This window comes from Amphiprion ocellaris, chromosome 19 (genome assembly GCF_022539595.1).
Source record: "Amphiprion ocellaris isolate individual 3 ecotype Okinawa chromosome 19, ASM2253959v1, whole genome shotgun sequence".
Classification (NCBI taxonomy): Eukaryota; Metazoa; Chordata; class Actinopteri; family Pomacentridae; genus Amphiprion; species Amphiprion ocellaris.
This window is the reverse complement of record NC_072784.1, coordinates 17,917,248-17,944,822: the sequence shown is the minus strand read 5'-3', so window position 1 is coordinate 17,944,822 and position 27,575 is coordinate 17,917,248. Positions and strand designations below refer to the sequence as shown.

The following is a 27,575-nucleotide window of genomic DNA, read 5'->3' as shown; positions in this document are numbered from 1 at the left end:
TGCCATGAAGGGAGGGGAGTTGTGGTGTGGGTAAGGGGAGCAACGGTGCAAGAGGGGGATGGGTCCAGAGCTCTGGTGACTGGTTTAGATACTGTGTGTGAGAAACTGCAGCTATCTGACCTGTGACACATGACAAGCTGGGAAGATCATAGGGCAGAGCTCTCAAAAGCTGCCTGAATTGGTCAAATGGGTGAAAGACAAGCAAGTTTAATTTCAAGAATGGGAAAAGTTATATTAAATGTGAAGCAATAGTGGACCTCAAAAGTAAAATCAGATATTCAATAGATAAAACTATACTGACGAGTGCATTGTTTCCATGTAAGTCAAGCAGTCATTCATTCTGACGCTGTCTGTCACTGATGTTGTTAGGTTAGTCTGAAGATGTTGGAACAGTACATAACCCATATTTGCCTTAGCACCGTCTCTTCCCTTGCTGTACACAAACACAGACAGTACATACATGCACACAAACCCTCTCCTTGATTCTTGCAATATGATGTGCCCTGGAGCTTTTAGAGGCCACAAAGACTGCACGACTAAAAGAGGAAATCCACAAGTATTTGAGACAATGATTGATAGTTAGTATATTTAAATTTGGCGTAACTTTAAATAGAATTTCTTAGTTTAATTTGGTTAAAATTAAGCTAACTAATGCAATCACACTAAAATGCCAAGTGTCTGGCTCTAGTAAAACCAATTTAGTTGCACATTCTTTTTATTTCCAGCTGATGAAAAGCATTGATTTGACTGCCTGAATGTGATCATTTCTCCTGGTGGATCTTGAGCTCATGCAGTGTTTACTCGTCTCCTCCCGGCTCCCCACTCAGCAGGAAGGCAGAGTCCACACCAGCCAGGGGTATGCAGCAAGATCCCCTTACCATACATCTGCAGGGCACTGGCTCTTGGTTTCTCACAGTTGGTCAAGTTGAACATTCTGACAGTTACACAGAGCTGTTGTTCAGTAGAGCAGAAAAAAAAACCAAAACAGAAATGGCCTTGAAGATAAAGTGCATGAATAAAATTAGAAGGGAGTTGCCTTGTTAATGTAAGAGAATCAGCTGACCTGCACCAATGGAAATGTTCTAATATTGGGTTTTGTGTCATACATCAGTAAGGTTCTGGAGTTCATCCTCATAGACGCTACTGACAGAGCACGTTGCTTACGTTTGCAGCGACATGTTTAACCAGTATGACAGTTTTTTATTGGCTACACCACAGGGCAAGGGAAGTGTTGCTCTTAAATCTGCACTCAGCTCTTCCTTTAGCCTCTGCCTCTACCGGCTGCTCCTTTGAAGCTTGATTGGCTTAAAGAAAATCTGTAGCCATGCTTTGTCATGCTAAGTTACTATTTTAAACAGCTCAGGAAGTGCATTGCTTTTACACAGTATGTTGGAAAACTGAATTTTGTAAACATATAAGCCTGGATGATGACTGTGTCCTCTGGAATATTCAAAGGTGTTTTAAAGTAGCACTCAAACAAATATATTTGTATTTTTATTACTTTGCCTCAAAATCTGAGCTTGATTAGAAACATTTTTCTACTTTTCTCTTTTTTTTCTATCGTATATGTTCTGTTTCATTTTCAGGTATTAAGTTTTCCTGAATATGTGGCCAAAATAACATTGTAAACACACTGCAAAGACATCAGCAACAAAACCCCAAAACAACATCTAAGTCAAAGTGACAAAAGCCTACAGCCAACATATATCCTATAAAGATCCCCTAAGCAAAGTAGTAGTTAAAACTCCAACAAAGATATTCTTCTAGCCAAACTGAAACCATAAAACTGATATACTTTTCAAACAGTGATTTGTTCCAGAAGACACTGGCAAACATGCCATCCTGCCCAGTGGAACAACCATTAAATCCATATCTGTAGTTCTTGAGGCATTTACAACAATTTTAGTCAAAGATAATTGTCAAGATACTATCAGCAATATTCATGTTTTTCTGTTTAGCTGTACACAGAGTCTGATTGTGGAATGTGGACACAGTGGGTAAACTGGCAGCATAATAAGGATGCTAATAAGAGAGAAATCATTAGCTTAAATAGATGAATGAGTGGACATGTCAACACCTCGAGGTAAATAAGTGCAGGGACCTGGGTGAATGATCAGAGGAGAAGAGGTGCAAAGTGATCCCTAGAGAGAAGAAGAGGAAGTGAGAGAGTCTTCTTATAAACAATCAAAAACAAATACTTTAGAAAGACTATGTTGAAAATGTAGGCCTTGTTGTCACTGACATCAGTTGAATACACCTGTGATCACAAAAACAAATTGAGGAAATAGGAGATTTCCAATCAGCCCGACTGAATGAACATGTCTATAAAATGACCTGTAAACACTGGAATTTTCCCAACTTTGCGTCAATGGCTGTGTCCATGTACATGTCTGCTTATTGGATTCACATGGAAAAGAATTACCAGAGAAATTGAAAAATCAGATTTTGAGATTTAACAAAGATGTACGAGGACACAGGCAGATCGTGACCAACTAGAAATGACTGGAAACACATTGTAGCAATAAAATGGAGGTACAGAACGAGCCATAGTAGCGTCAGAGTCACAGTACTCCTAAAATAATGCCATGAACAGTGCACTACTTGCATTATCTAGCTCTGAAAAACCAACAGGAACGTACTTCAGACGTGGTAAGCTGTTGAATATTGGGTTAGGGTTAGTAGTACATTCTTTGGTCAGATGATACCAAGATGAATTTGTTCCACTCTCATGAGGTCCAGCATATTTAGCATGAACTTGCATGGACTACCGCAGTGAATGCATAGTCCAGGCAGTGAAGCACAGAGGAGGAAGTGAGGTAATTTGGTGTTGCATGAGTGCAAAAGATGTTTCCCAGTGTGCAGAACCTTGGCTGAAGAGGAATATCTCAGCGTGATAGCAATCCGAAGCAAACTGCCAAAATCATGCAAGAGGATTCTGGCTGTGTGCCGTAAAGAAGAAAAACTATGACCTGGCCAAGGATGTCACCTGACTGAATCCAATAGAACAACTTTGGGTTCATTTGTCATTGAATTAAACTTTTAGTTTTTAATTTTTCGAAATAAGAGCAAATATCATATTGCGCAGCTTAGAAGTAATCCAGTACTATAAGGTGATATACCTCACTTTTGAGTAACTTGACGTTGAAGTAATATTGCATTTATACCCTGTCTGCTTTAGTAATATGATACATATAATTACAATCCTTGAATGCACATGTAATTTTGTTCTTTTTACGTAATGTGCTGTATGTAACCGTTTAAACTGGAAACCCACCCATAGAGGGACATGCTTACTTTGAAGTCTGTCAAGTAATGATAAAATGTAATTTTTCAATTTGATCAGATTTACCTTAAAGTTTCATTTCCTCCCACCTCTTATAACTGCAGCTTCTGAAAGTCCTGTCTCAGGATTCTGTAGTAAGTCCAGGGGTTTATTGTAGGGCCTCCTCATTTGCCCTTCCACAGGAACATGTAAACAACACCCACATCTGGGGTCTCATCACAGCCCAACATCTCCTCCTACAGAGCCTGTCTGTGGAATCTGCAGCCCCCCTGGTCCTGGTGAGAGACATGGAGGGTCCTTGTGATGTTTTTTCACTTGTCAGTTGTCGTTTAACATGGTGTTTGGGAAGACAATAAGGCTGGTGCTAGAAGAATGGGGTCAACTGATACAACTATGCAGGGAGGTCCAAAAGGGAGCATCAAGGTGTGAAGAATGTTTTCAAAATGAAGTGAATCTTTGAGCCCTGACATGTAATCGATAAGAATGACCAGGAGTCTATTGTTTATTGACTTACGGAGATTTTGCCGCAGTGTTCAGACTGTCATTTTTCATGTTATCAGTACTAGAAATGTGGAATTCTGCAGTGCTGTGTGTAGTGGGCCAGCATTTTCAACTTGAGTGCTGTTTGTATTTAATGTGAGGAAAACTGCATACCTGCTGCTGAAGGTACTTTCATGATGTATAGTTTGACACAATGCTGTAAAGACTTGTGAACTGGCAGACAGATGAACAGCAGACCTTGAGCTTGAGGTTTGAGTTAAACACTTCTTTTGGAAAGGTTGTAACAACTGTTCTGATGTTCATGTAAAGTTAATGCTTTTCTATAATGTCACTGTAGATTTATTCCATCCCATTTTCAGTGTGGATGCCAAAAAAGCAACACTTCATTTTACAATTCAAGCAAAATATCCAATTGACAACTTTTCAAGCTGTCCTTCAGTATTTCTGCCTTAGCTTTTCAATTTTTGGAATTCTCCTCTAAGATAAGTTTAGTGATAGATGTCTGAATAGTAAACAGAAAAACCTGGTGCTGTGGATGTGTGGTTGTATAAAGAGGCCTATTTTTACCATTCACATCTTGTCATCTGGTCACAAGTGTGTGGATCTGCACATTATGCTATGCAAACAATACATACTATAACAGCTGTGGTGGTACTTGAAAAACAAAAGAGAGGTTCCCTGCAAATGATTCACACAAAGACAGTTCAATGTGTCACTACAGTATTGCTAACTTTACAGCAAAGGTGTTTAGGATGTCAGTAGACAGTTTTTAGTATGCACAGTTATGAGCTGAACTAAATCTAACAGAACTGAAGAGTCCCTGTGCATGCGTGTGTGCATGTGCGTGTGTGCATGTGTGTGTGGGCATGTATGGTGCCATGCACTAATTTGGCTTGGTTTTCTCTCCAGGGGCCCATGTTAGTAGGCCTGGAAAAACGACTGGTGGCAGGGGGCCCCTGTGGCGGGTCCTGACTCTGAACAATAGTTTCAGTGCGAATGTTTTCCTCTGCTCCTCTAGCAGAATTTCAGTCCAATTAGAAACCCACACAGTTTGTTTGTCTCTAATTAGACAGTGTGATCTGGCATAAATTTTATTGCCTAATTTTCCTGTGCTAGTTACGTAGATTTAATTAATATTAAATCATAGAATAATAAGAATAATCAATGTTATTTTTATTATTTATGCATTTGTTTGCAGACTGCAGCAAACCAGATCATCCATTGCACTAAGAGTAAAGAACAAACACTGACTTGCTGAGCTAATGAGGTTAATAAAAGTGCAGTATTGAGCTTTATACCAGAAAATTTATAGCTTGGTTGACCTTTAATATTTCATGCCGGTGAGAAAGAATGAAGATTACAACGTACAGTCTTGCGGTATGCATCTGGTAACGACACAGCAGTTTGGGTTTTAAACCCCTGTGTTGCCAAAGGCCTGTGCTAACAGATTAGAGTTCCCACTACATGTGTTTGATTAAGAATCCAAGGAGACAGGACATTATGACAGTTACCCCCAAATGCCCTCAGTGAACACATGGACCAGTAAACTTATTCATCTGGATCCGTTGCATGTTCTTTGTTTTCAATTTATGCTGTATTTAGGTTAAGCTTCTTGCTTGGTGATTATTTTGGAGAGGGGTTTTGTCTCCTAACAGTGTGAGCCCTTCAGCTCCCTGTATGCCATCATCCCAGAGTTTATTAGATCAAAGAGCTTCTATGTTAGTTATTTATTATACAGTGGTGGATAACAAAGGATGCTTTCAGTAATCCACTTTTTAAGTGATAGCTGTGAGTTCATTTTATTCTTGAAAATGACTGAACTGAATAGCAGAATGCCAGATGAATCAGTGATACAGAAATAATGTTTGGACATGCGTACATGATTAGTCACCTCTCATGTCTTCATTTTAACTGAATTTCCTCTGAAGTCTTTGGTAAAACAGCTTGTTTTGTGTGAGATTATTGTTTGTGGTGTTTGAAAATTAAAAACAAAAACCAAATGGCTGTCGATTGAGTTGTGTAATCATCGATTCAGGTATCATATAGCGTCATGATGGTGTTTCCATGAAGAAACACATCATCTGTTTGGCAACACACATAACCCAATACCTCTTAAACCTTGCCAGGTCACAATGAAAAAAACAAAATTTGTCTGGCATAGCAAAGCCGATGCATCTGTGTTGATGAGTGTTGTTCTTCTTAAGAGGATCATGGCATTTTGTGAAAATGTGCGGGCAAGATGTGAGTATTTGGATCAATTTAGTTTTTCTCTTTTTATGACTAAACCTAACATGCATAATACTTCAAATGATTTGAATGAGAGCTATAACCATTTTTTATTCAGCTAGATAATTAATTGCAACTAACTGTCATTTTACAGACATAACTACTTATTTTAGGTTCTCATATTTGACAGTCTTCTGCTTTTTTGGTTTCTGACAAAACAAGACATTTTTTGATGTCACATTGGACTCTTGGAAACAGAAAATAACATTTTTCATTGATTTCTGGTGTTTATTAGAAAAACACATTTTTGTAATGGGAAGGAGAAGGTAGTGTGTTTGGAATCGATAGGAAAAACTTTGCATAACTGGTGGATTAGTGGATAGTGAAGATGATAGTTTAATTGTAGCCCTACAAAAAAATACCTCTGTGTGTGGTGGTGATAAAAACAGACCAGTGAAATGTCTGATATGTCATTAAACACCCACTGAAGAAAGCAACTTCAACAAAATTAAAATCCCTGCAATGCAATGGATGTACATTGGGCAATTTTATTAGCAATATGGAAAATAATAATACTAAATATTTATTAGTTGAATTCACAAATGCTGACTTTTATCTATAAAAATGGTTTGGATAAAATGGCCAAAATGGGAGTTTTAATCGATTCTCTGTGAAGTGCTTGCGCAGTCACATCTCATTCAGGGCTGCTGTGGATAACATCGTGCCCTCACCAGTTTTTTTCACTGTATGGGATGGATTCATGTAAAAGTAAAACTAAAGACACTGGCAGTGGCTGCTGTTGAAAGGGGTAACAGCTTGGGCTTAAAGCTGATGTCTGTTTTCACACTTCTGCCCTGCACGGATGTCTCACAATAGCATGCTGTTGGGCAGTGACAACTGGCTCGCTGGTTGCCTCTGCTCCCTGTCTCTGCTCGGTGGTTTTGTGGCTGCAGGGTCGTGCTCCAAAAGCGGCTCCGCTCCAACAAGCTGGCATTCCTGCTGCTCCTCACTCAAGCCCGAGGCTATGTCCACATTTGACACTCCCCCTGGGCCTGTGGTTATATAATGTCATCCACTGGTTCCTCTGTATTTGAGACCAACATGCATGGATTCACACATATGCAGTGTGTCTAGACGTATAAACAAATACTCACAGAGACATTCTGCACAAATGCAGAAATCTGACGGGCCAGATTCGACATCTAGAAGGGAGAAATGAAGCTCAGCTCAGTGGGTTGTCATTGCGGACAAGGCAGACACAGATAAGACAAATAAAGAAGTAGCTACTTTTGATAATGTAAAGCTGTGTCTGTATTCTGTTCTCAGAGTTCCTCGCTCTGACATGTTTGGCTTATGACAGGACGCAAACATGCAAAAGGTCAAGCGGTCTTGCATGTTTTGTCTTGTTAAATATTTTCCAGTCATCCAAATCATGTGGATTAGATTATCTTAATCTAGAATACATAGAGCAGTATCATCAGTGTCTTCTTATTATGCATGACGTTACCTTTTACATTTTTCTATAGATTTTTAAAGAATGTTCCTATGATGTCTTATTGTTCGTGCACAGCCTTGAGGAACAATCACTTTGCATTTCACTGCACATACTGTATGAGTATGTGATGCAAAATAAAACCCCTCTGGAATCTTTAATATTTGGCATCTCGGCTCGGATATTAAGGACACACTGAACTCAACTCAGCAGGGAGTGGGGCGTGATGAAACTTGCCCCTCAGGTTAAACTGGACTGGATAGTTTGCAGGTGGACACTGAGGTGGAGGTGGGGCAGCAACAGCGAGCAGAAGATTAGCTTTCAGGTGAGAAATGCTGGCAGGCATACGGCAGAAGAATGAGCAGAGCACTGAAGGCTTGCACCATTGTAATCCAACAAGGCGTGCAGCAGTGGACAGTTTACCTGAAGCAGCTCCACGGCTGTTACTCTTCGTATAAGATCGGTTTAACAGTACAACAGTTGGTGTCAGACACTTGCGCTATGTGTTGTTGTTGCTCCTGATGCAAAACACTGATGTGTATTTTCTTGACAGGTTTTTGTGTTAATTGCAACTTGACCACAGTGGAGAAAGAGGTGACAAAGCTCAGCTGCTAGCTTGAGTCTTTTTTCATTGTATCTGCATCTGTTGCTATAAGGTAAACACATTCTCACAAACAAATGTAGTGGTTTGTTGCAGTTTCACATGTACATACTGAGTGTTTACATAAGTATATTTGTAGACCTCTATCTGCTGTATACATGATGAGCAAAGCAACACACCAAATAGACATGCAGGAAATACTTTTTGGTCAATCCACTCATTTATTGGACCAAATAGTGGATTCCATATGAACAGATTTCATTGAGAATTTGAGGCTTTAAATGTTTTAGTGCTTTGTGTGTGTTTATTTTTGCCAGAACTGTAATCTGCACTCAATATGAACATTGTGCTGCATTTGAACAAAGAAGAGATTCAGTCTCACTCTTGAAGGTATTTCAGAAAGACACTGTTTCCTTTGCACATATAGGCCACAGCCTTCTCACCTTAAATACCCTGACTTGCTCTTAGGCGCCTGTCCAGATGGTTGGAGAGTGTGAGCCGGCAGAACAAAGCACAACATTGGCTGGTCAAGCTCTGCTTGGAAGGGGTTTAAGGCAGGGGGCTCAGAGTCGAGCAGACCAGCCGAGCGCAATGAGGTCACAGCGGCACAGTCAGCGAGTACAGAGGTGGAAATCTGCAGGAGGCATTTATTTCCTCCCTGTGAAGTGCTCAATGACACAGCATGCTGAGTGTATTTAGCTATGTTGGGATTTCGTTTATCTGTTTCATCCTAAAGTGAGCTGTTGGAAATTTGAGAAAATACAACTTACTTGCAGAACACTGAACTATTCAGTATCACTGTTTGTCTTTTTCTGCATTGCTTTAGAAAAATTGGCACGCTGACTTATTTAATTGTCCTGAAATGTAGAAGGATGTTTTGAAATTACGCTCTACTCACTGTGAAAAGAAGCGCTTAAAATAATGATCACAGTACTTCTCTACCAGGCTATAGCCCTCAGATAGTCTGTCACTCTCACAAGGCTGCAAAAGGCCACCATTGCCACATCATCGCCAGTGAAATAAATCTGTTACAAGGACAAGGCTCAATAAATGCTTTTCTGCATAAAGTTCCACAAACGCACGCTAAACTGCTTGACTAGCTACATGTTGAAGACTCATGTCCAAGGCAGCTGCACACAGGTTTGGTTGTCAGTGTAATGATGACACACGGCTTTATTTTCCAGGCTGGATAGTGCAGTCCAGCAGGCTGCTGTCACCTGCAGTATATTATGACTCTGTGATTGATTCCACTTCATACTGACTCCTGCTCCATCGGTCAGCCTGTAGGCAGCTCTGCTCAGTCACAGCTCCAACTGGCGACAGAGAAATAACAGATTGCTAAGATCTGGTGTGTCATCGGAGAAGCGGATGAGTTACAAGTAAGAGCAAAGTGCAGGGGCTGCATTGGGCCCATACTGTGACTGAAACCACTGGAATTTCCTCAGTCTTTCTCCAGTTTAACCTGAACATGTTCCAATCTCATCCCATCTATTTCTTTGCAGACACAAACACACTAAAAAAATAACCATATCGCAGCATTCAGTTTCACTCCTAAAGCCTGGAAAACTAAGCCACTTATAAAAAATGATCTAGATGCATTTGTAATAAACAACTACTGGCCCAAACAAAGCATTCTGTTAATAAATAGGCTATTGTCTTTGCAGGGATGACGTTTACTGTACAGATTCTAGCAGTGAGAATCTGCTTCCTTATGTGTACACATGCTTCTCTTAGTGTCATTATTTGACTATTGTTAGTACCTTCTCCCTTTACAGCAGAGGGCATGCGAATATGATCCCACACTTAGATTCACTGTGACCAAGACTTCTATGGGATGTTGGTAACGTCACTGTCCACTGTAAATAAACATCCATGAATCAGCTTAGAAATTATATAAGAAAAATTGTCTGTACACTCACTGGGACATTGCAAAAAAAGAGAAAAACTTTTGACAGCAAATTCAACACACCTGTAATGTTTGCAAGTTTATGTAAAGCAACTACAGCTTTCAAAAAACAGGGCTCAAGTAGCACAGTGTTGATAATATCTACACAATACGCCCCACAGGGCACTGATCACCTGTGCAAAAGCGACTATAGTGTCTGTCAGAGATTATCTTCCTATCTTTTATTTGTAGTGGCTCATCATCACAGCTGGCAGACAGAATATCCTCCGGCCTCCACTGCAGCACTGTGGGTAACTAGCTACCTGCGGGCATGTGTAGGCTACTCTTTTCTCTTTACACAATCACATTTGGTCTGATAGTCTGAAATTTGTCTGTGTGAGCTACAGTACAAAAGGCGAAATTTCAGCTCAGTGCACAGGCGCTTGTATTTGATCGTAATATGCCACCTGTTTTGTCAGACTGACGTATGTTTTGCAGTCAGATCCGTGACTCAGCCAATGATTAGTTTGATTTTAAAAACTGCCATTTTCAAAGCATCAACAAATCATTAAAAATTGTTGATCATGGGGATTTCCAAAGCACATCAGTGCTAAATTTAATTAGTCTTTATGTCATTCTCTTATGATTTTTTATTTTTGCCAGTCTTTGTTTTTCATTTAGATACCAAACTTTCATTTAGATTTTGGAATATTAGAGTTTAAATGTAATTGAGTAATTTGTTTCAGTTGGACAACCGCCATTATACTGCTCCAAATATTGCAGGAGGACCTTAAAAGCAACCCTATTTTGTGCTGCATCATAGTGACCCCCTCAGCACTGTGGTCCTGCCTGTCCCATGATTTCTTAACACATCTCTCCGTTTAGTTGTCAGACGTCATTAACAACAAGATAGGACAAATTACGTTGCAGCTGCTGGCAGCAGTGCCTTTTCTTTAAATGTGGTTACTCTTTATTTGTCCATGCCACTGGCAGTGCCCATTTTTACTCTCGGTTACTTTTCAATTTAACTGGTGTGTGAACATGTCTATGCATGATTTCTTAGCTTGCCTCAAGCATTTTATGTCTATCGTAAATAAAACATACCCACTTTCAACTTTCTCACTTCATAAATCTGTAATGGCCGAGCTGTTGACATATTTTTTCCACGATTACAGAAGTTATAAACTATGATTTAAATCAATAAATCTTTTTATGACACTTAGCATACAAATTCAGAAACCAGAGTGAGAATCTATGAATCCCCAGAAAGTCCTGCAGTGGACAATATCTATTCCATGTCATTTGTCACCTGAGTCACTCACTCTATATCAAATGTTTCTATCGTAGCTTCTTTAAAGTCATTAGCTTGCAAACTGTAACATGTTCACATACACACACACACAGCCAGATACACAAAACACACAATTTATCATTTAATTATTGTTTTTCTTGTGCGTATTTGCACTGATTATAAGTGTTTGCCAGTAGCGTGTTGGTTGATTGTGGCGTTAATGTCAGTGGTAGCTCAGAGATGAGCTCATCTTGCTAATGTGTGTATGCGATGATGACAGCCACAGCAGCTCTGCTCCTTGTTTGGCCTGTTGCATGGAGAAATAACAACGGAAGCTGACACGTAGGCTGATAGGAAAGTCCTGCAGGGCAGAGATGTTCAGCTCATAATGCGATTTACCCATCAGATGTGTTCCTTTTTTTAGTGTTAATTTAGTCTTGCGAAACACATTTAATTAAAGGTTTTCCCCATTCAAATGTGAGACTGTAGATGGGCTGTGTGTCACCACCTGACAAAAACAGTATATATGCAGACACACGTGCGCACACACACACAGACACACAAGTGCATTATTGAGCTAATGAGTGATCTTCCTCACACTGACAGCGTGATGGGATGCAGGTTGGAGCATAGCAACAGTACCGCAGGGCAGGTTGGACAGCACAAAGATCCATTTGTAGTCGTCTGTCTCTCCTTTGAGCTCCTGGAACGTTAGTTTATCATGTGCTCCTCTGTGACAACATGTCTCCCGTGTCCTCCTCTTTTAGAATCCTTTGACTTTTATGTATTCATCAAGAATTAACAGTCAGAGTTGTTTGACCTTCAGTCAGTTTTATGTGTGTTTGATGCATTTTTTCCCTCATCCTCCTTCATCTAGATCTGAATGTTTCACACATCCTGAGATCAGGCTGAAATGCAGGTGAAGAACAGCTCTAACCTTCATGTGTGGTCAGATTTTTCTGAACTGATCCAGCCTCTCAATTTGAAACAAAGTAGAGAATCTGTTGTGAACATATGAAAGTTAACATAAATGTGTTACGTTTCACTTTTTTTTCGCTTTTATCCAAAGCGACGTACATCTGAGAGTAGATACAACACAGGCAAGGATCTAGTCAGGAGAAAACAACCTGGATAAGTGTCCTGCTGGTTAACCTATTCACAAACACTGTTCTTGCTCCTCTGATGCTACTCTGAGGCCAGACATGGACAAATTTGGAACCTGCAGATGTCATATTTGGCTATCCTCTGAAGGTATTTTGTTGCTCTTTTTAAAAATACCCATGAATGGGCTACAGTCGTTATGGAAATAGATGCAAACGTGTGTGCTGGACATACCACCGGATGTAAGTTATGGACTTAATTTACCCTCGGCAGTTTTATTTATAAATGCTGGCTCGAGGTGGGTGTGATAATGCATAGCCTCTGTCATGGAGCAGCTGGACTGTGTGATGGACGGAGGGAGGAGGATCGAGAAACATGGATGTATAGCTGATAGACGGGGGAGAGGGACGACAGTGGAGCCAGGTGTTTAGTTTGGGACTTTTTTATTTATCTAGACAAATAATAGATAATTAGAAAAATGTGTTTTCCATATTGGTGTTTACTGGTGCAGCATCTAGAGGATGTATGCGTTAATTCTGCTAAATCTTGTTTCTTTGCAAAATACTTTTTCAAAAGTGTTCATATAGCAAATCTAGAACAACATAGTATACCGTATATTTGGTTCCGCATCAAAGTTAACAAAATAACAGCCACATAATGAAGTATATAGAATAGTTATTCTGATATTATTACCCAATTAATAATGTGGCTATGACAAAAACAATTATCTTTATTATTTTAATTACTGTTCCTCCTGATCATGGAAAAAAAAGTCAAGGGCTTCGATGATTCAATGACTTGACTCAGGATCAGGAACAATACAACTTTTGTATGTTGACCTTTTTTCTAAAGTACCACACCATGTTGTTGCAAAACCATTGCCAGTTCAATACATTCATGCCTAACATTTGACCATTTTCCAGTATAATTAAGCCACTTAAGCTACAATAGACATACAGATCACAGCATGCATTTGACCAGTACTGAGAATGAAAGCAGGCAACTGAATCAGAAGATAAATGATCAGAATTGTGTAACACGTCACACTGTATAATTTTATCTCTTGACTGTCAACAGCAACTGGCTGTGACTAGAATAGACTTGTTCAGTTAGGTCCAATCATTTGTAGTGTTTCAATGAAAACTAATAATAACTGATATCTGGTTTAACTACTAAATAATTGATCATTGGCCCAAGATTTACTGTGAGCTCTGTATGCATGCATGTGTTGAAATACTGCACCTCCCAAGTAGCTTTTGGTTTCACTTCATGATCTGAAAATCAGCTTGAACAGAAATGATATTCATGTTTGTTGAGTGGAATGAGGTTGAAACTACTGAGTCTTCAAGATGCTTCGCCTATTTGCTTGTGGAAAAATTCTTGCACACAATATCTGAGCTACATTTTTCAAGCAACATTACAAGCTACTGTATGAAATGAGTAGGAAAATCAGTATATAAATAAAGAAAACTTGACTTTGGAGGGGAAAAAAAATCATGTGAATTATGAGGAGACTCCCACAGGCCTGTGAATGCATTCATGCAAATGTAGTCTGTACTGTGAATTAAGTAGCTTCTATTTTTGAGAGATAGATCAATATTACAACAGCATAAAACTTAACTAACCTAACCCTAACCGCAAATAATCATTCTGCCTGAATGGGACAGGATTGTTCTGGCAACATTCCTTGATTTCATGACTAAAGGATCCATTCTTAATGTGACAATCGACATGTAAGTTGGGGTCAAAATTAACACAAAGGTTTTTTGACTTCTTCTTTGAGGGACAGCTCATGCCAGCCATGTTCTAAAAGCAGTTTAAGTAAAGTGGCTTTAAAAGCTTCACTAAAGGTATGAACAGAAAATGATAAATCCATTACACTGATTTGAAAAAAAAATGGCAGAAATGGGATCAAGTGTGTAGGCAGAGGTTTCCAACTCTCAGACAACTTTCTAGATTAAGTGCATGAAGCATTCACATGTAGGAGCATTACTACAAGGTACTTTTTCCAAGTGATATTCTCTCTGATGGCTTAAATTCATCAGCGGGTCATCAAAGGAAGAACACCATGTTAACTGTGCTAAGTAGGTTTTAAAGGCACAAAAGGATAGTGTCACAACCAAAACTCAAAACTCAGGATTAAAACCTGCTTTCACTACAAAATGGATTGACAGATCCTTGGATCCTCAAGTCTATTTTATAAATGTTGTCTATTTTTTTTTATTATTTATAATTTCAGATTAATCATTTGTTTATATCAGTAATTTCTTAAACTCAGAATTCGATTGTCTTTTTCAAAATGCAGAAATGCAGTTTTTTCAATCTGTAAGTCTTGTGTTCACATACAGAGTAAAATATCATTTACATATATTATTCATTACCTGTAAACTTACTTATTGAGTCTGGAATTATACTCTTGATTTGTCCTGACAGTAAAAGAACCTGAGCTCGTATGGGTGAGAGAAGCAGAGAGGCCCTGGTATGCTATAGCACATCATAGTTTGTATTGTTAATCATGCAAAAACACTGGTCTGGTCCTTTAAAAACCCATTGAAATTACCTGCAGGTTCATATGACATGCTGTTTGTGTGTGACCTTCCTACTCTGTGTTCACAGCGTAAAAATTGCTTTGAATGGTGGGTGGCACTTCAGCTCCCTTACAGGAAGTGCTTACGTTGATGAATGGCTTTTTTTCCTCAGAGGAAAGAGTGGGTGACACAAGTTTGTGTTTAATTACAATATCAAACGCAGCTAAATGAACATGCCACCATATTGTGAGACCTCATACACGTCTCAGCTGGGTTTTAAACAACATTTTGCAATACCCTGCTGTGGCTGTTGCAAGCGTACAGAGAACAGCAAAGGATGCTGATGGTAATTCAGGATCAGTGAGAAGGGCGATTGCAGTGTTTTTCATTCGGCTTGAATGGTTCAGGTTGTGGTGTAATATGCACATTGGCTCACAAGTGAAGTGCATCGGAACATGTCAGTCAACAAAGGGATGTCTGTTACTTAGATCGTTGGTTCTCCCTTCACACACAGAACTTTTCCCTGTTTGAAGCTCACATTGTGCCGACTACTGTATGTTTTTGGCAACACTCCCTTTTGAGGGTTTAGCTAAAAAATGTAATTTCTTTTTGTTGACTTCTGCCAGTGTAGAGACTTTGTCTACTGAGAGATCCTTGGCTCACAGAAAGGCTTTGAAGCTTTCCTCTGTTATGTATACAGCCCGTTCCAGGAATTTATTAATAGTAGACTAGAAGCTGTTTTTGACATTAATAAATTAAAATAAAGAGAGAGAGAAAAAAATATGTGTGGAAGTATATATGTGTGTGTGTGTGTCTGTGTCTGTGTGTGTTCTTACATCAACAGCTATGGCATTGTATTGCCAAAAACTTTGCTTTTAGGCATTCAATGTTTTCTTTTCTGTCTGTTTAGTAGTACTTTATTGCATAACCATTGTTTTTGATGACTGCAGCCATGCATCTTGTCATGCTCTCCACCAACTTCTGACATGTTGCGCTGTCACAGCAGCCCATTCCTGGTGCACAAATTTAAACAAATTTGTTTTGTTTTTGGGCTTGTGGTTCTCCATTTTGCATTTGATAATTTTCCACAGGTTTTCAAATGGATTTAGATCTGGTGATTGAGCAGGTCAAGGCATGGTTCCAGTGTTCTGGTTCTCCATCCAGGCTTTAACTGACCTTGCCATGTGGCGAGGGGCATTGTCTTGTTGGAAAATCCAGTCATTGGAGGCAGGAAAGAGTTTTCCAGCTGATGGAAGAAGACTGTTTTCAAGAGTAGCCCTGTACATGACCTGGTTCATTCACCTTTCACACAATTGCATTTGCTCTGTTCCACTCATACTGAAACAACCCCAGATTATCACTGATCCACCCCCATGTTTTACTGTAGGGGCAAGACAGTCTGGTTTGTAGCTTCTCCAGGCTTTCTTCTAACCAGTAAGTTGGCTGAAGTGGGCATCAACTGAAAATTGGATTCATCCCTGAAGAGAACCTCAGCCCAATCATCAACAGTCCAGTCCAGTTGTGATCTCCAGCAAAGAGTAACAGGGCTTTCCTCTGTCTTTCCTTGATGAAGGGCTTTTTTCATTCCCTCTGTGATTTCAGACCAGCTTCAACAAGTTGCTTTTGAACTAGTCCTTGTTGAACAAGTCACATTTCTCGACATTGCTCACTCATTTTTAAGGTCCCTGGAGGTCTGACGATGATTCCTGACACAGGAACAGATGAGTGCACGGTCATAACGTCAAATGTAGAAAGACGTTTCCTGCCGCAACCAGCTAGCAGTTTGGTAGTACCATGTTCGGCTTGTTTTTTCTTGGTGTAATGAACGGCTGTCTTGGAGATCTTCTGTTTTTTTCGCTACCGGTCTCTCATTCATGCCCATTTCCAGTAGTGCCAAGATGGCTGCCTTTGTGGCTTCACATAATTCTTTTGTTTTAGACATTATGTGAGAGCTGACAACTTCTGAGTTGTGCTACGACTTGAATGTAAGCAAGAAACCACTCTAGGCCTTTGCATGTGCAGTGCTGCTTATGACATGAAATGGTCTCTTATATACCCTGGGAATACAAATAAGCTAAAGCATGTCAAATAGGACATAAAGTATTATGTAATCAGCTGCATTTTTTGTCGTCTTCATTGTATTCTTCAGGTAATATACCTTTAGTGGTACCTGGCATTGAAATGAACGAGAAACTGAAGAAAGCAAGGGTGGTCTAATATTTTTGTCCCTGACTGCACTGTCTTCTTAATATGCAGGACATCTTTGAATCTACAAAAAGTGACATTGTTGAATGACTAGCCACTAGTATTCATAAGAAGTGAAAATGAAGCTCTCCTCAGTCATTTGTTTTTCCCTCGCTGGGCCAGTACAGATAACCCTAAAGTACAGCTGGGTTTTGATTTGTTTGTTTTTAGCAGTTGTGTAATGCTAGCTGGGACTCATTCTCCTGTTTTTTTCTCTTGTTTTTTTTCGTTGGCCATTCCTAGCCCATAAATATCCTCACAGTGGGTGAAAAAGAAAACCAATCCAACGCATCTTTGCCAATGTTGTGTAAAGGGACTGAGGAGGACTGAGTTGAGTTTAACGTGTCGTTTGGTTCCTGAGAGAGCTGAACCTAAGGCTGGAAACCAAAATGGATTCATTTATTTAACTAACAATTCATCAGCTGAATGAGCTGAGTTTTTTGGTGTTACTATGGTAGTGGACTGGTTTGGCAGCAGCATTTTCTGTGTGTGTGTGAGAAAGAGAGAGCAAGAGAGAGGACGAGAAATAAATCTATTGGCAGCGCAGTATGCAGTAAGTTCAAATTGGACAACACAAAGTATGTGTGAGTATGAGAATGGCTTTGGAGACAGAGCCAAGGTCGTTCTCATTCTCTTGGAAAAGAATCGCAATAAAGATAAAAATGAATGACAGGTGATGATCTTTGAAGGGTGAGCCAAGGTAAAAGATGTTGTGTGTGTTTCCATGTGCTCATAAATACAGGGAATGGACAAAAAAGCCGGAACACCTTACAGCGTCCAAATATCAGACCGTAAACTGAGGTCTGGATCAGCTCTCTGACATTTAAATTTCACAAAGTATTTATCGCACGGCATTTTTACTCACTTGCGCGATATTATTTTTGCTCATCCTTGTTTTCGGAGACAGTGTGAAGACGTGTGAGTCATCAAGCTGAGATAATAACCTCCTGTGTAGAGTCAGAAGGCTTTTCCTCTCAATTAGCACCACTCTGTTTCCAGAAAACCAAGCCAGCAGTACTTCATAGTTTCTCTTATGGGAAGAGAAGCACATTAGTGAGCATTAATATGAGGCCCTTATTGAGCTGCAATAAACATTTGTAATAATTCCTCTAGCAAACCTCTCCAGTGAGTTGGGAACCACACCACACTTTTGCCTCTAATTCTTTTACAGTGGTGATTTTGTGTGTCACAGCTTTGGGTAGTGTTTGTGAATTTAACTGTCACTGCTGGCATCAACACACGATTCATTTAACTGTGTTGAAGAAGGATAACAGAATGAGATTTGATCCGGTGATCAGTGACCACTTGTGATTTTTTTTTGTTTTTTTTGAAGTCTCCATTTATTTGTCAAGTTAAATTTGAGGCGCACCATCATGCAGGTTAGTATTTTGGTTTGAGACATGCACATAGGATCTGGACTAATTCTAGATGCCACTTTTAGATTGAATATTTTCTGTGTTGAGGCGTCAGTTGAAAATAAGGGAGTGTTTAGCTTCACTGAATCAAGTGGAAAAGACTTTTTAAAGAATAAGAGAGAGTTAACTAAAACAAACTAGCAGGAGGACAGTGAAGCTAAGAAGAGCTGAGGCAGCGAAGACAGATCCAGACAGTAAAATAAAGATGTCACGTATTTGTCTGGAGATTCCCGCCAGCATGTGGGTTCCTGATGTTCTGGCTTTTCATGGTCCAGCCAGGAATGAGAGCTTTCTCCATCACTATAAAACCAACTTAAGAGTCTCTGTCTTTGTGTCTTTCAGGGTGACAGGCATTGCCTTTGGTCAGGCTGTAGGCAGCTGACTTCTCTCTTGATCAACTGTCTTCTGAGAAAAAAAAAAGCATTAGTGGGAAAGTTAGTAGAACGTAGAAAATATCAATTCGTGACGTGATGAGGTTTGTTGTAGATTGTGTATCTGTTGACAGCAAAGACAGATCAGCCTCTTGTTTTTTCTTGGATGAATTCTGACAACAAGGACAAAGCTACATATTATAGCTTGGCTCTTATTTTTGTATATCTGCTTGTCTTGGTTGTGGTAACTGTACTCACTGAGAACTTGCTTAAAAAAAATAGGTCTGAAACAGGCAAACGACAGTATCTGCAGCAAGTCTGTCAAATGTGTGTATTTGAAAGAGAAAATGAATTATTCTCAGAATTATTTGTCATAAACATCCGTCACAGTTTCCAGTGCAGCCCAATGATTCAGTTTTGACTCTGTCTACACTCAGCTGTCTCAGTTAGGAAAGTTGTCTTTGTGTGAAAATGATTTGCGTCTACAGGAACTTTTCCATCTTTGCTCACAATGAAACATAGGAACAGCTGGTAAACAGCAAAGTCTCAGTCTTTTTTTTTTCAGTTGACAAACAAGTAAACATGACTGACTGATGATATAGTCGTTCCAGTTTAGATATTATTCAGTTTCTGTCATCAGATAGCAAAACAAAGCATATGAAATATTGATTTTAGTTTATTGTCGTTTAAGTGTAATTACACACTTTGTGTCAGTCATTTAAATGTCTTCCTGTGCTGCATATATAAAACTAGTATTTTACAATGGCGAGTTCTAAACCTACACAATGAGAAAAATCTGTGTGTGCAGATAAAATCGTTTAATATTGCAAAGTGTATTGAAATGTGCAATTTATCTCTGCTCTTCCTGTGTCTTTCTGTTTTAATAGTGGCACAACATTGTTTAGCCTCATGAATAAATAATTAAAATTAAAATGCATCATTTAAAAACTGCTTTCATGGAACAAGTTGCACGTGGATATCTAAACAATTGAATATAATTTTAATTTTAATCAGAAATTAGAACTAGCTTCTTCCATCCTTGGCCATCGTGCTGGTAAACCTTGCAGTCATCACCAAACTGACACCACTTGATCTGAGGGTAGCTGACTGCTAGCTGGGGCTTCATCCGATCGACCAAATGGTGGGAATGCATGGTTCATGTATCTAGGGCTCCGTCTGATCGGTCAAATGTTCTCACGCTGAGTGTGAATGCATGTCACATGTCAATGAAATGATGCGTTGCGTTACAGCCTGCGTTTTGTGATGTGTTTATCCCACATGTCCTTAGTGCCGTGACAATGAAAGTATGAGTCAATCAGCGCTACCAAGGTAGTCAGACAAAATCAACACAAACACCACTTGCTGACAGTGCTGTGCAATCTTCAGTAGGGGCATTTAAGATGTGCTACACAGATTTAGCCTTGCACTTTAGTAACTTGTGTTGAATTTTAAAAGTTAACAATGCATCCGAATTTTATTGCCTTCTGTATTCCGTGCAATCCTCTTTCCCGGTGCCTACATTTCCCATAATAAGAAATAGGATTCAGAGCATTATGGTTGTAGCAACTAATGCATTTCTTTCTGGAGATACAAAAGCCTTCACTCATTTTAATGTGTAAAAATGCTGGAGTTCTCCTATAAAATTATCAGCAGCAGAAAAAGCTCTTCTTAACTTTACTGCCACACTGCATATAATCTTTGTGGGATGGTTTTACATCCTAGTTCTGTTTTCCCCAAGCACACAAAAACACCCAGCCAGGGTATTAAAATTTATCCACTCTGGAAACTGTTTTGGAGAACTAAATAGTTTTTTGGTTAAAAAAAAAAAAAAAAAGCTGGTTTAGTGAGGAGACAGGGTTGAAATGTGGAGGGAAAAAATGTGTTTTCAAATTTACTGCCCCAATGTGGCAGAATTCTTTGGTTTTATTACAGTGGTTGTGCACATTCAGGGCTTTCCTGTGCAATAATGTAAATTTGTAAGCTACAAAGTTGTTGTAGACCTTTGTTTTCTTTTTGTTTTTCAGCAGTACTCATTTGGAGACCATCTGTTTATTCATTTACAATTGAAGTCGATTTCTGACCACATCTCTAGCATCTTTGTGGGTTCTGTTGGGTGCCCACAAATGTCTTTTTAATTGCAGCGGCTTCAGAATCCTCACATAGTATCACTAAAAGAGCTTTGCTTGTGTACCTCTTAGCCTCTGCAAGAATTATCCATCTTCATAAATTACACTATTGTGTTGGCGTGTCCGAAACAGCTGGAAAAAAAGAGAAATCTGTTCAGTGGACTTTCCCTTTCACCCTTCTCTCAACCCCTCATGCTTTTTGTTAATGCTCCGGTCCTTGTGAAAAAAGAGAGCTTCCTCAGAAGCACCCAAGGTTGACTCACTTCCTCCTCTTGGTCTCTCTCTCTCTCTGCCTTTCTTTCATTCTCTCTGACTGTCTGTCTCTCTCTGTCTTCTCAGGTTTGTGGTGCTCCTCTTTAGTGTTTCCTGCTGTTACATGGTTGCACAGAGCTGAAGGTAAGGTGGATTTAACTTTTTTTTTTAATCTGCAGTGAGGATAGTGATAAAATGGGTAGCATCCTACAGTGTTGAGGGTTTCTTGTACATAGAGGAAAGTGACACAGACAGAGCTGTTAGGTTTCAGAGTATATGTCAGGTTCATGTCAGGGCATTTGGATGTTGCTGTCAGAGTGACACAACTGCTGGAAAGCATCTCACTTTCCTGTTGGAGGTGAGAATGGAGTGGCTAATGGTGGGCAGACATGCAGCCTCCACTCTTAAAGAGCTGTTTAAGAGGCAGGCAGATGAGCGGAGACCAGTTTGTCCCACTGTCTCTTCACAGCAGTAACAAATACTGTTAAAACTTCAACTCTCAGCATGTTCTATGTGGACCTTTTTGTGTGTCTGTATAATACAGCATGGTGCAGAAACAAAGTCCTACACCCACAATCACAGAAAGTTTTGTGCTCTTCCTGTTCAGTTCCTCCTCCAATCAGCTGATAGTTCAAGAGCTGCTGATTCCCTCACAGATAACAATGTGTAGGTTAGTCGTCTGAAAACTTGACAAATTTGTCTTTTGAGAATATTGTGTAATTCTACCCTCTTATGTCATTTTCTTTCAAACATACAGTCTGACAAATCAAGATTCACTTTCAGAGTACAGCAAAAATGATAGAGAATTAGTGTTGTTTGTATAATTTCAAGTTACTGATTTGATAATATTGTTCAGTACTTGAGCTTTCTAAAGTATGGATTTATTACCAGTGAAGAAAGGCACAGTGCAAAGTTATGACTAACGTGTGTTGGCAGTAGCAGAGGATAAAATGAATATTTTATTTAAAATAACACCTCACAAATTCTAGATTTAAAGCTATGAAGTATGACGTCACATATACAAACACTACACAAAAAATTAGTAGTAGTATTTACAGAGGCCGTCCAGATTGATGAATTTACTCCAGGGGAAAGCGAGCTGCTCATAGGACAGTTTACAACTTAAGCCGCATGAATACGGCTGCTTTCTGAAAACTACACTGTCATCTGAAGTGTCCAGTGAATAAGAACAAGCTGGAAGTTCAAGGGTTGAAGTTCAGGATGCATTCAGACTGATATGAGTGCAGGAGCATTAGCATACGCTGACAAGCTAATGTCTGTAGACATTAATCCTGTCTACTGGCCTCCATAAGGAGTGGAATTATCTTTCTGAGCTCATTTCACCTAGCTCCACATGCACATCGTAGGTGAACATGCATATGGCTCCAGCTATGTTGGCTGATTCGTGACACACACACATTCACACACAAAAAAAATCAGATTTTTACGTCAAATTGATTTATTATCCAGAAAGCTTGTGTCTCGTTAGACGGGAGATTGAAGGTCAGTTGTGTAGGTCATGGGATACTTCGTAATATGAAGCAGTTTCTTTTTGTGCAGGGAGCCAGCTTCCTGTTGTTCATGCAGTACCTATGACCATGTCTCAAATTACTCTAAACTTCCATCATTGACTGGCATCTATTCTGAAAGAGGAAATAAGGTCTAAACTTAGAAGAGTAAAGGAAATCTTTCAACAGCAGCACAGAGAATGCCTTGTCGGTATGGTGGATATTGTAAACCAAAGGTATGATTAAGGAAATGAGCTGGAGAGAAATAAAGATGAGATGACAAGCGAGTCAGACTCAGAGTGATACAGAGGATGAACTTTCCTTTCTGCCTTGTTGTTGTGTTTACGTAAAGATGCTATGCATACATCTGTGTGTCAGTTACAGATGCACTGACACACAAAAGATGCCTATGCTGTCAAGCAGAACCACTGACACCACAAGCACCTACAAATACACACATGCACACACGCCAACACTCGCTTACACCACAAACTTCCCGCGTTCTCATATCTCTCACTCTTTTACTGACAGTGACTGTGCCACTTTTGAGAAAGGTGAGTGGGTGTGTTGACTGGAAATAAGTAGCAGTGACCCAACACAAAGCCCTCTCAGCCAAGACACGGCACTCAGTGTGGAGCTGTTGACTCCACAGAGGAGTTGTGTTTAAAGCCTCAACATGTCCAGAGTAAAGAGGCACGAGTGGCTCAACCGCTGTCACTCGGAGCCACAGCCGTACAAGGAAAACAGAAAAATCAGCTCACTATACATTTAGCGTAACTAAATCGATACTGTGTAAGCTTTCTGTGGTATGTCAGTGAGTTTGCCTGTGTTCATTGTAAACAGATTGAAATCACAATGTGAATTTCCTCAAAAAATAAAACACTGGTGATTGTTTTTTCAGTGGATATCAAATACTTAACTTCAGATGGATGTATTTAACCCAGCATATTTAAAACTGCAGTTTTTTTTTTAAGAATCTGCCTTATATGAGTAGACTGCAGTAACACTTGTTTTTAACTAGTATATACACTTTTTCAAACATTCTGAACAGGTTCTACAGAAAAAATGTAGCAACTTATAGAAACTACCCTCAGAAAAATGCTTAATATTTTAAGACCGCTCTGTTAGATTTTACCAAAACCTTCAATACAGGAAAAATTTCAGTGCATTTTCAGTGCAACCAGATCAATTTTACATCCATCCACAGTTTAAAAGGCAAAAAATACAGGCAGATTTCAAGACATTTTGGACAAATATGAGGAATTTTGGATTATTTCTATGTCGTTTTGGACAGTTTTTGAGTCATTTTCATCTATTTTGGACAATCTGAAAATCATTTGGGACAACTTTTCTGTAAGTTTGGACAAATTTCATGTCTTTTTTAAGTTAAAATTCAGTGACATTTTTATTTAATTATCCAAAAGCAACAGTGAACCTGGCAGGAAATATTTGTGGGCTACCTAAAGGAAGTTCCCTGGGTCCATTAAAGTAAGTACAAGTCAAGCAGAACTTAGCCGCCAGGTTCTTCCAAAACCAGATAGAATTAACACATTTCACAGATTTTTCTCTATACAATTACTTTAAGAATGCGTATTTACATAAATTAAATTACATTACATTATTTCAATAGTTGACAGTATTAAATGACTTTGCGCAAACCCGTGTTGTAGAGAAATCAAAACCACGTGTCTCAGCTCATGTCCTGAGGTTCTCCAACACATTGCTGCAGTTCTCACACCGTTGCACCCACGAAAACGTTGGAAATGCAGTCCGCTCTGCTTAGGCGGTAATAATCGGTAACACGTCACCAAGTCAAGTAGTCTTCATTAATATAGCACATTTAAAACAACAGACGGTGACTCACAGTGCTTTTCAGTAGAGAAATAAACAAGCTGTCCTCAACTGATACTTCTAAATTACATTTTTCCCAATACAAACTAGCCTTCAATTGACTCTATTTGCAATATTTATTTGTTTTTATTCAATGCACTTCAGCTGTTATTCTTGAAATTGTGAGTGTGGGTGTTAAGTCAGTTACTATTCTTCATAATTTTGCTCTTGCATTTTTGTTTTTTGAAAGGCTATAAACACAACGCCCTCCTAACTTTAATCTAGTTTCCATATTGAAGAGTTTATATAAGTGTATTATCTTACTGCACATCACTTCAACATCTGAAGAAATCCAAAGGTTGAAAGACCAGGCATGCTATACAATGGTTGCAAAGATTATTTCTATAATCAGGGGAAAGGTTAGGTAAACTGTCAACTGAATGTGAAAGTTTCATAACCATATTATGTGATGTGAACTTGAATGATCTTATTCACTGATCGATCCACGTCCCTTGATTTACTTTTTTCAATAAGCTTCCTAACCTGCTCTCTAATCAATAAGCCACCCCTTTCTCAGCTTCAGGGTGTTGAAGATGGCAGTGTGGATCCAGGCCCAGCAGCTTCAGGGAGACGCTCTGCACCAGATGCAGTCGCTTTACGGTCAGCACTTCCCCATTGAGGTGCGACATTATCTGTCCCAGTGGATAGAGGGCCAGCTCTGGTGAGTTTCACTGCCGCACAAACAGATTAAGTGTGTGCAGTTATGCCCTCACGTATGCCTGAGCAAATGTTTGTGTTGTGTGTTTGTCCATGAGAGCATATTTGGACAGATTCTTTTTTAACCCTAACCTCTTTTTGGTTTGTTCTTGCCTACACCCTAGAGTTTATTCAACCATCTGCGTAAATTGATGCATGTGTCTACATTTCTTGTCTGTGTCCTGCATGCATGCATGTGTGTTTGTGTGTATGTGTGTGTGTGTGTGTGTGTGTGTGTTGTTAGGGATGCTATAGACCTGGAGAACCCACAGGAAGAGTTCAAGGCCAAACGGCTGCTCGACAGTCTGATACAGGAGTTGCAGAACAAGGCTGAGCACCAGGTCGGAGAGGATGGTTTCCTACTTAAAATCAAATTGGGACACTACGCCAGCCAGCTCAAAGTGAGTTGTTCTTTTGTTTGTTTTTATGAGAACAGGACTGCGTAACTAAGAATGTGCAGTAACTTATCAGTACTGGGTCATCAGCCACTGACCAGCAAACTGAAAACTGGAAACTGTTCAGTTCATTTGATTGAGACTTTTTTTTTTTTGTTTGCTTTGGTTTGCAGTATGAGAGAGAAAGTGAATGAGGGCCAGTTGGGTCAAAGTTTGAAAAATCATAGAGAAATTTCCCTTGCACTGGAAAACTTCAAGGCTTGAATTTTTAGTCATTAAAATGTCTTTTTGGTCATGAAAATATTTGTACATGATTGTTCATGACATCAAATAAATGGAAAACAATTCCAGAGAAATATTTAGAAAAAGACAGAATAAAACTCTGAATTAGATCTGCTCAGAATTTATGTGTTTTTAGCAAAATATTTATATTGTTGGCACAGCTGTAGGTCCTAGAAAGTGCACACAATTGCACAATATGTTTCAAGAACAGGTTGTCTCCACCTTGGGGAAAACAAGAGCATGGCCCAAGTGAGGGCCTTGGTAGCCAGCCAGCGCTGCTATTTATGATCGGACGCCCAGTTCACAGATCTATTCTTCTGTTTGTCTTCTCTCCTCCCTGAAACCAGCCGCAGAAACAGGGGGAACGGGGCTGGCTGTGCAAAATCAAACTGCAGTCCTGAATTCCAGCCACACTGTTTTCTCTCTCTGTATTCATGGGGCTGAGAGTGAGGCAGTAGATGTGTTATACATGCCTTGTATTAGTTTTCTGCTATCTTTGAGATCCCTTTGTTCCCTCAAAAGACAGAATCAGACAAATAACCAATGCAGTGTGCTTTGTCAGACTTGAAGCTAAAAAGAATATCACCAACTGAGTGTTTAGACTGAAAGTAAAACAGCGATTTGTTACTCTATTTACCAGTGGAAAAAATATCCCTATAATATGTAAACCACTTAACTGTGCGTATGCTAATGAGTCACGTCTCCATATGAAATGTGTCATGCTGGGTCTCATTAAGCTAATGGGTTTTAGTGTGTCTGCAGCGTTGGCTCCAGAACTTAGCAAGTGTCTTTGATGCAACCAAATTGGTGAGTCCTGTGTGCAGCAGCTGCTCCGCTCGTCAGCCACTAACAGGCCTTAACACAGCTCATGTGCTCCTTGTCTTGCAGAGCACGTATGACCGCTGTCCTCTGGAGTTGGTCCGATGCATCAAACACATCCTCTACACAGAGCAGAGGCTCGTCAGAGAAGCTACAAATGTAAGTAGGACGCATATGTGTGCTGCAAATTATATATACAAGCTGCCACCTGTATGCACACCTGTGACTCCTCCGTGCATTATTCATAGCCCGCACCGAACCTGCAAACACAAACACAAGCTGAAACTACATAATGGCGGCAGATTCAGAGATTGGGTGTTTGGGTAACTGCTCTCTGTTTTCTCTATTTATTCTGCGGAGGTCTGCAGAGTCCCATGCGTTATTACAAATGTGATACCTTACAAACACTCAAACCTACTCAGTCATGCTGGAAAATGGCCTTATAAAAGCAAAGCTTTTGTATTTCACCACTGCAGTATGGAGGGAAGTCAAATATTTTACAGTTGATAAAATGCACTGAGTTATGAAACCATGGAGCCAGCAGAGCGTAAAACATCTGACTCTCAGCAACTCCTGTGGTGAATTGATTTTCAGTCACAACATGCCTTTTCTATTAGGGGAATGCATATTTGGACTGATTGAATTTCACCCTGTTTAGTCTGAACCTTT

The 27,575-nt window shown here is 39.6% G+C and overlaps 1 protein-coding gene across 1 annotated transcript in view; it reads left to right on the top strand.

Moving 5' to 3' along the window:
- Positions 1 to 27,575, top strand: part of stat5a (signal transducer and activator of transcription 5a) — a 52,507-nt gene that overhangs the window by 11,209 nt on the left and 13,723 nt on the right. Inside the window, exons 2-5 of the mRNA XM_023282052.3 lie at positions 21,404 to 21,460; positions 25,232 to 25,375; positions 25,655 to 25,811; positions 26,976 to 27,065. Coding sequence (XP_023137820.1) covers positions 25,248 to 25,375; positions 25,655 to 25,811; positions 26,976 to 27,065 — 375 coding nt within the window. The 5' untranslated portion in view covers positions 21,404 to 21,460; positions 25,232 to 25,247. The remainder of the gene's footprint in view (positions 1 to 21,403; positions 21,461 to 25,231; positions 25,376 to 25,654; positions 25,812 to 26,975; positions 27,066 to 27,575) is intronic.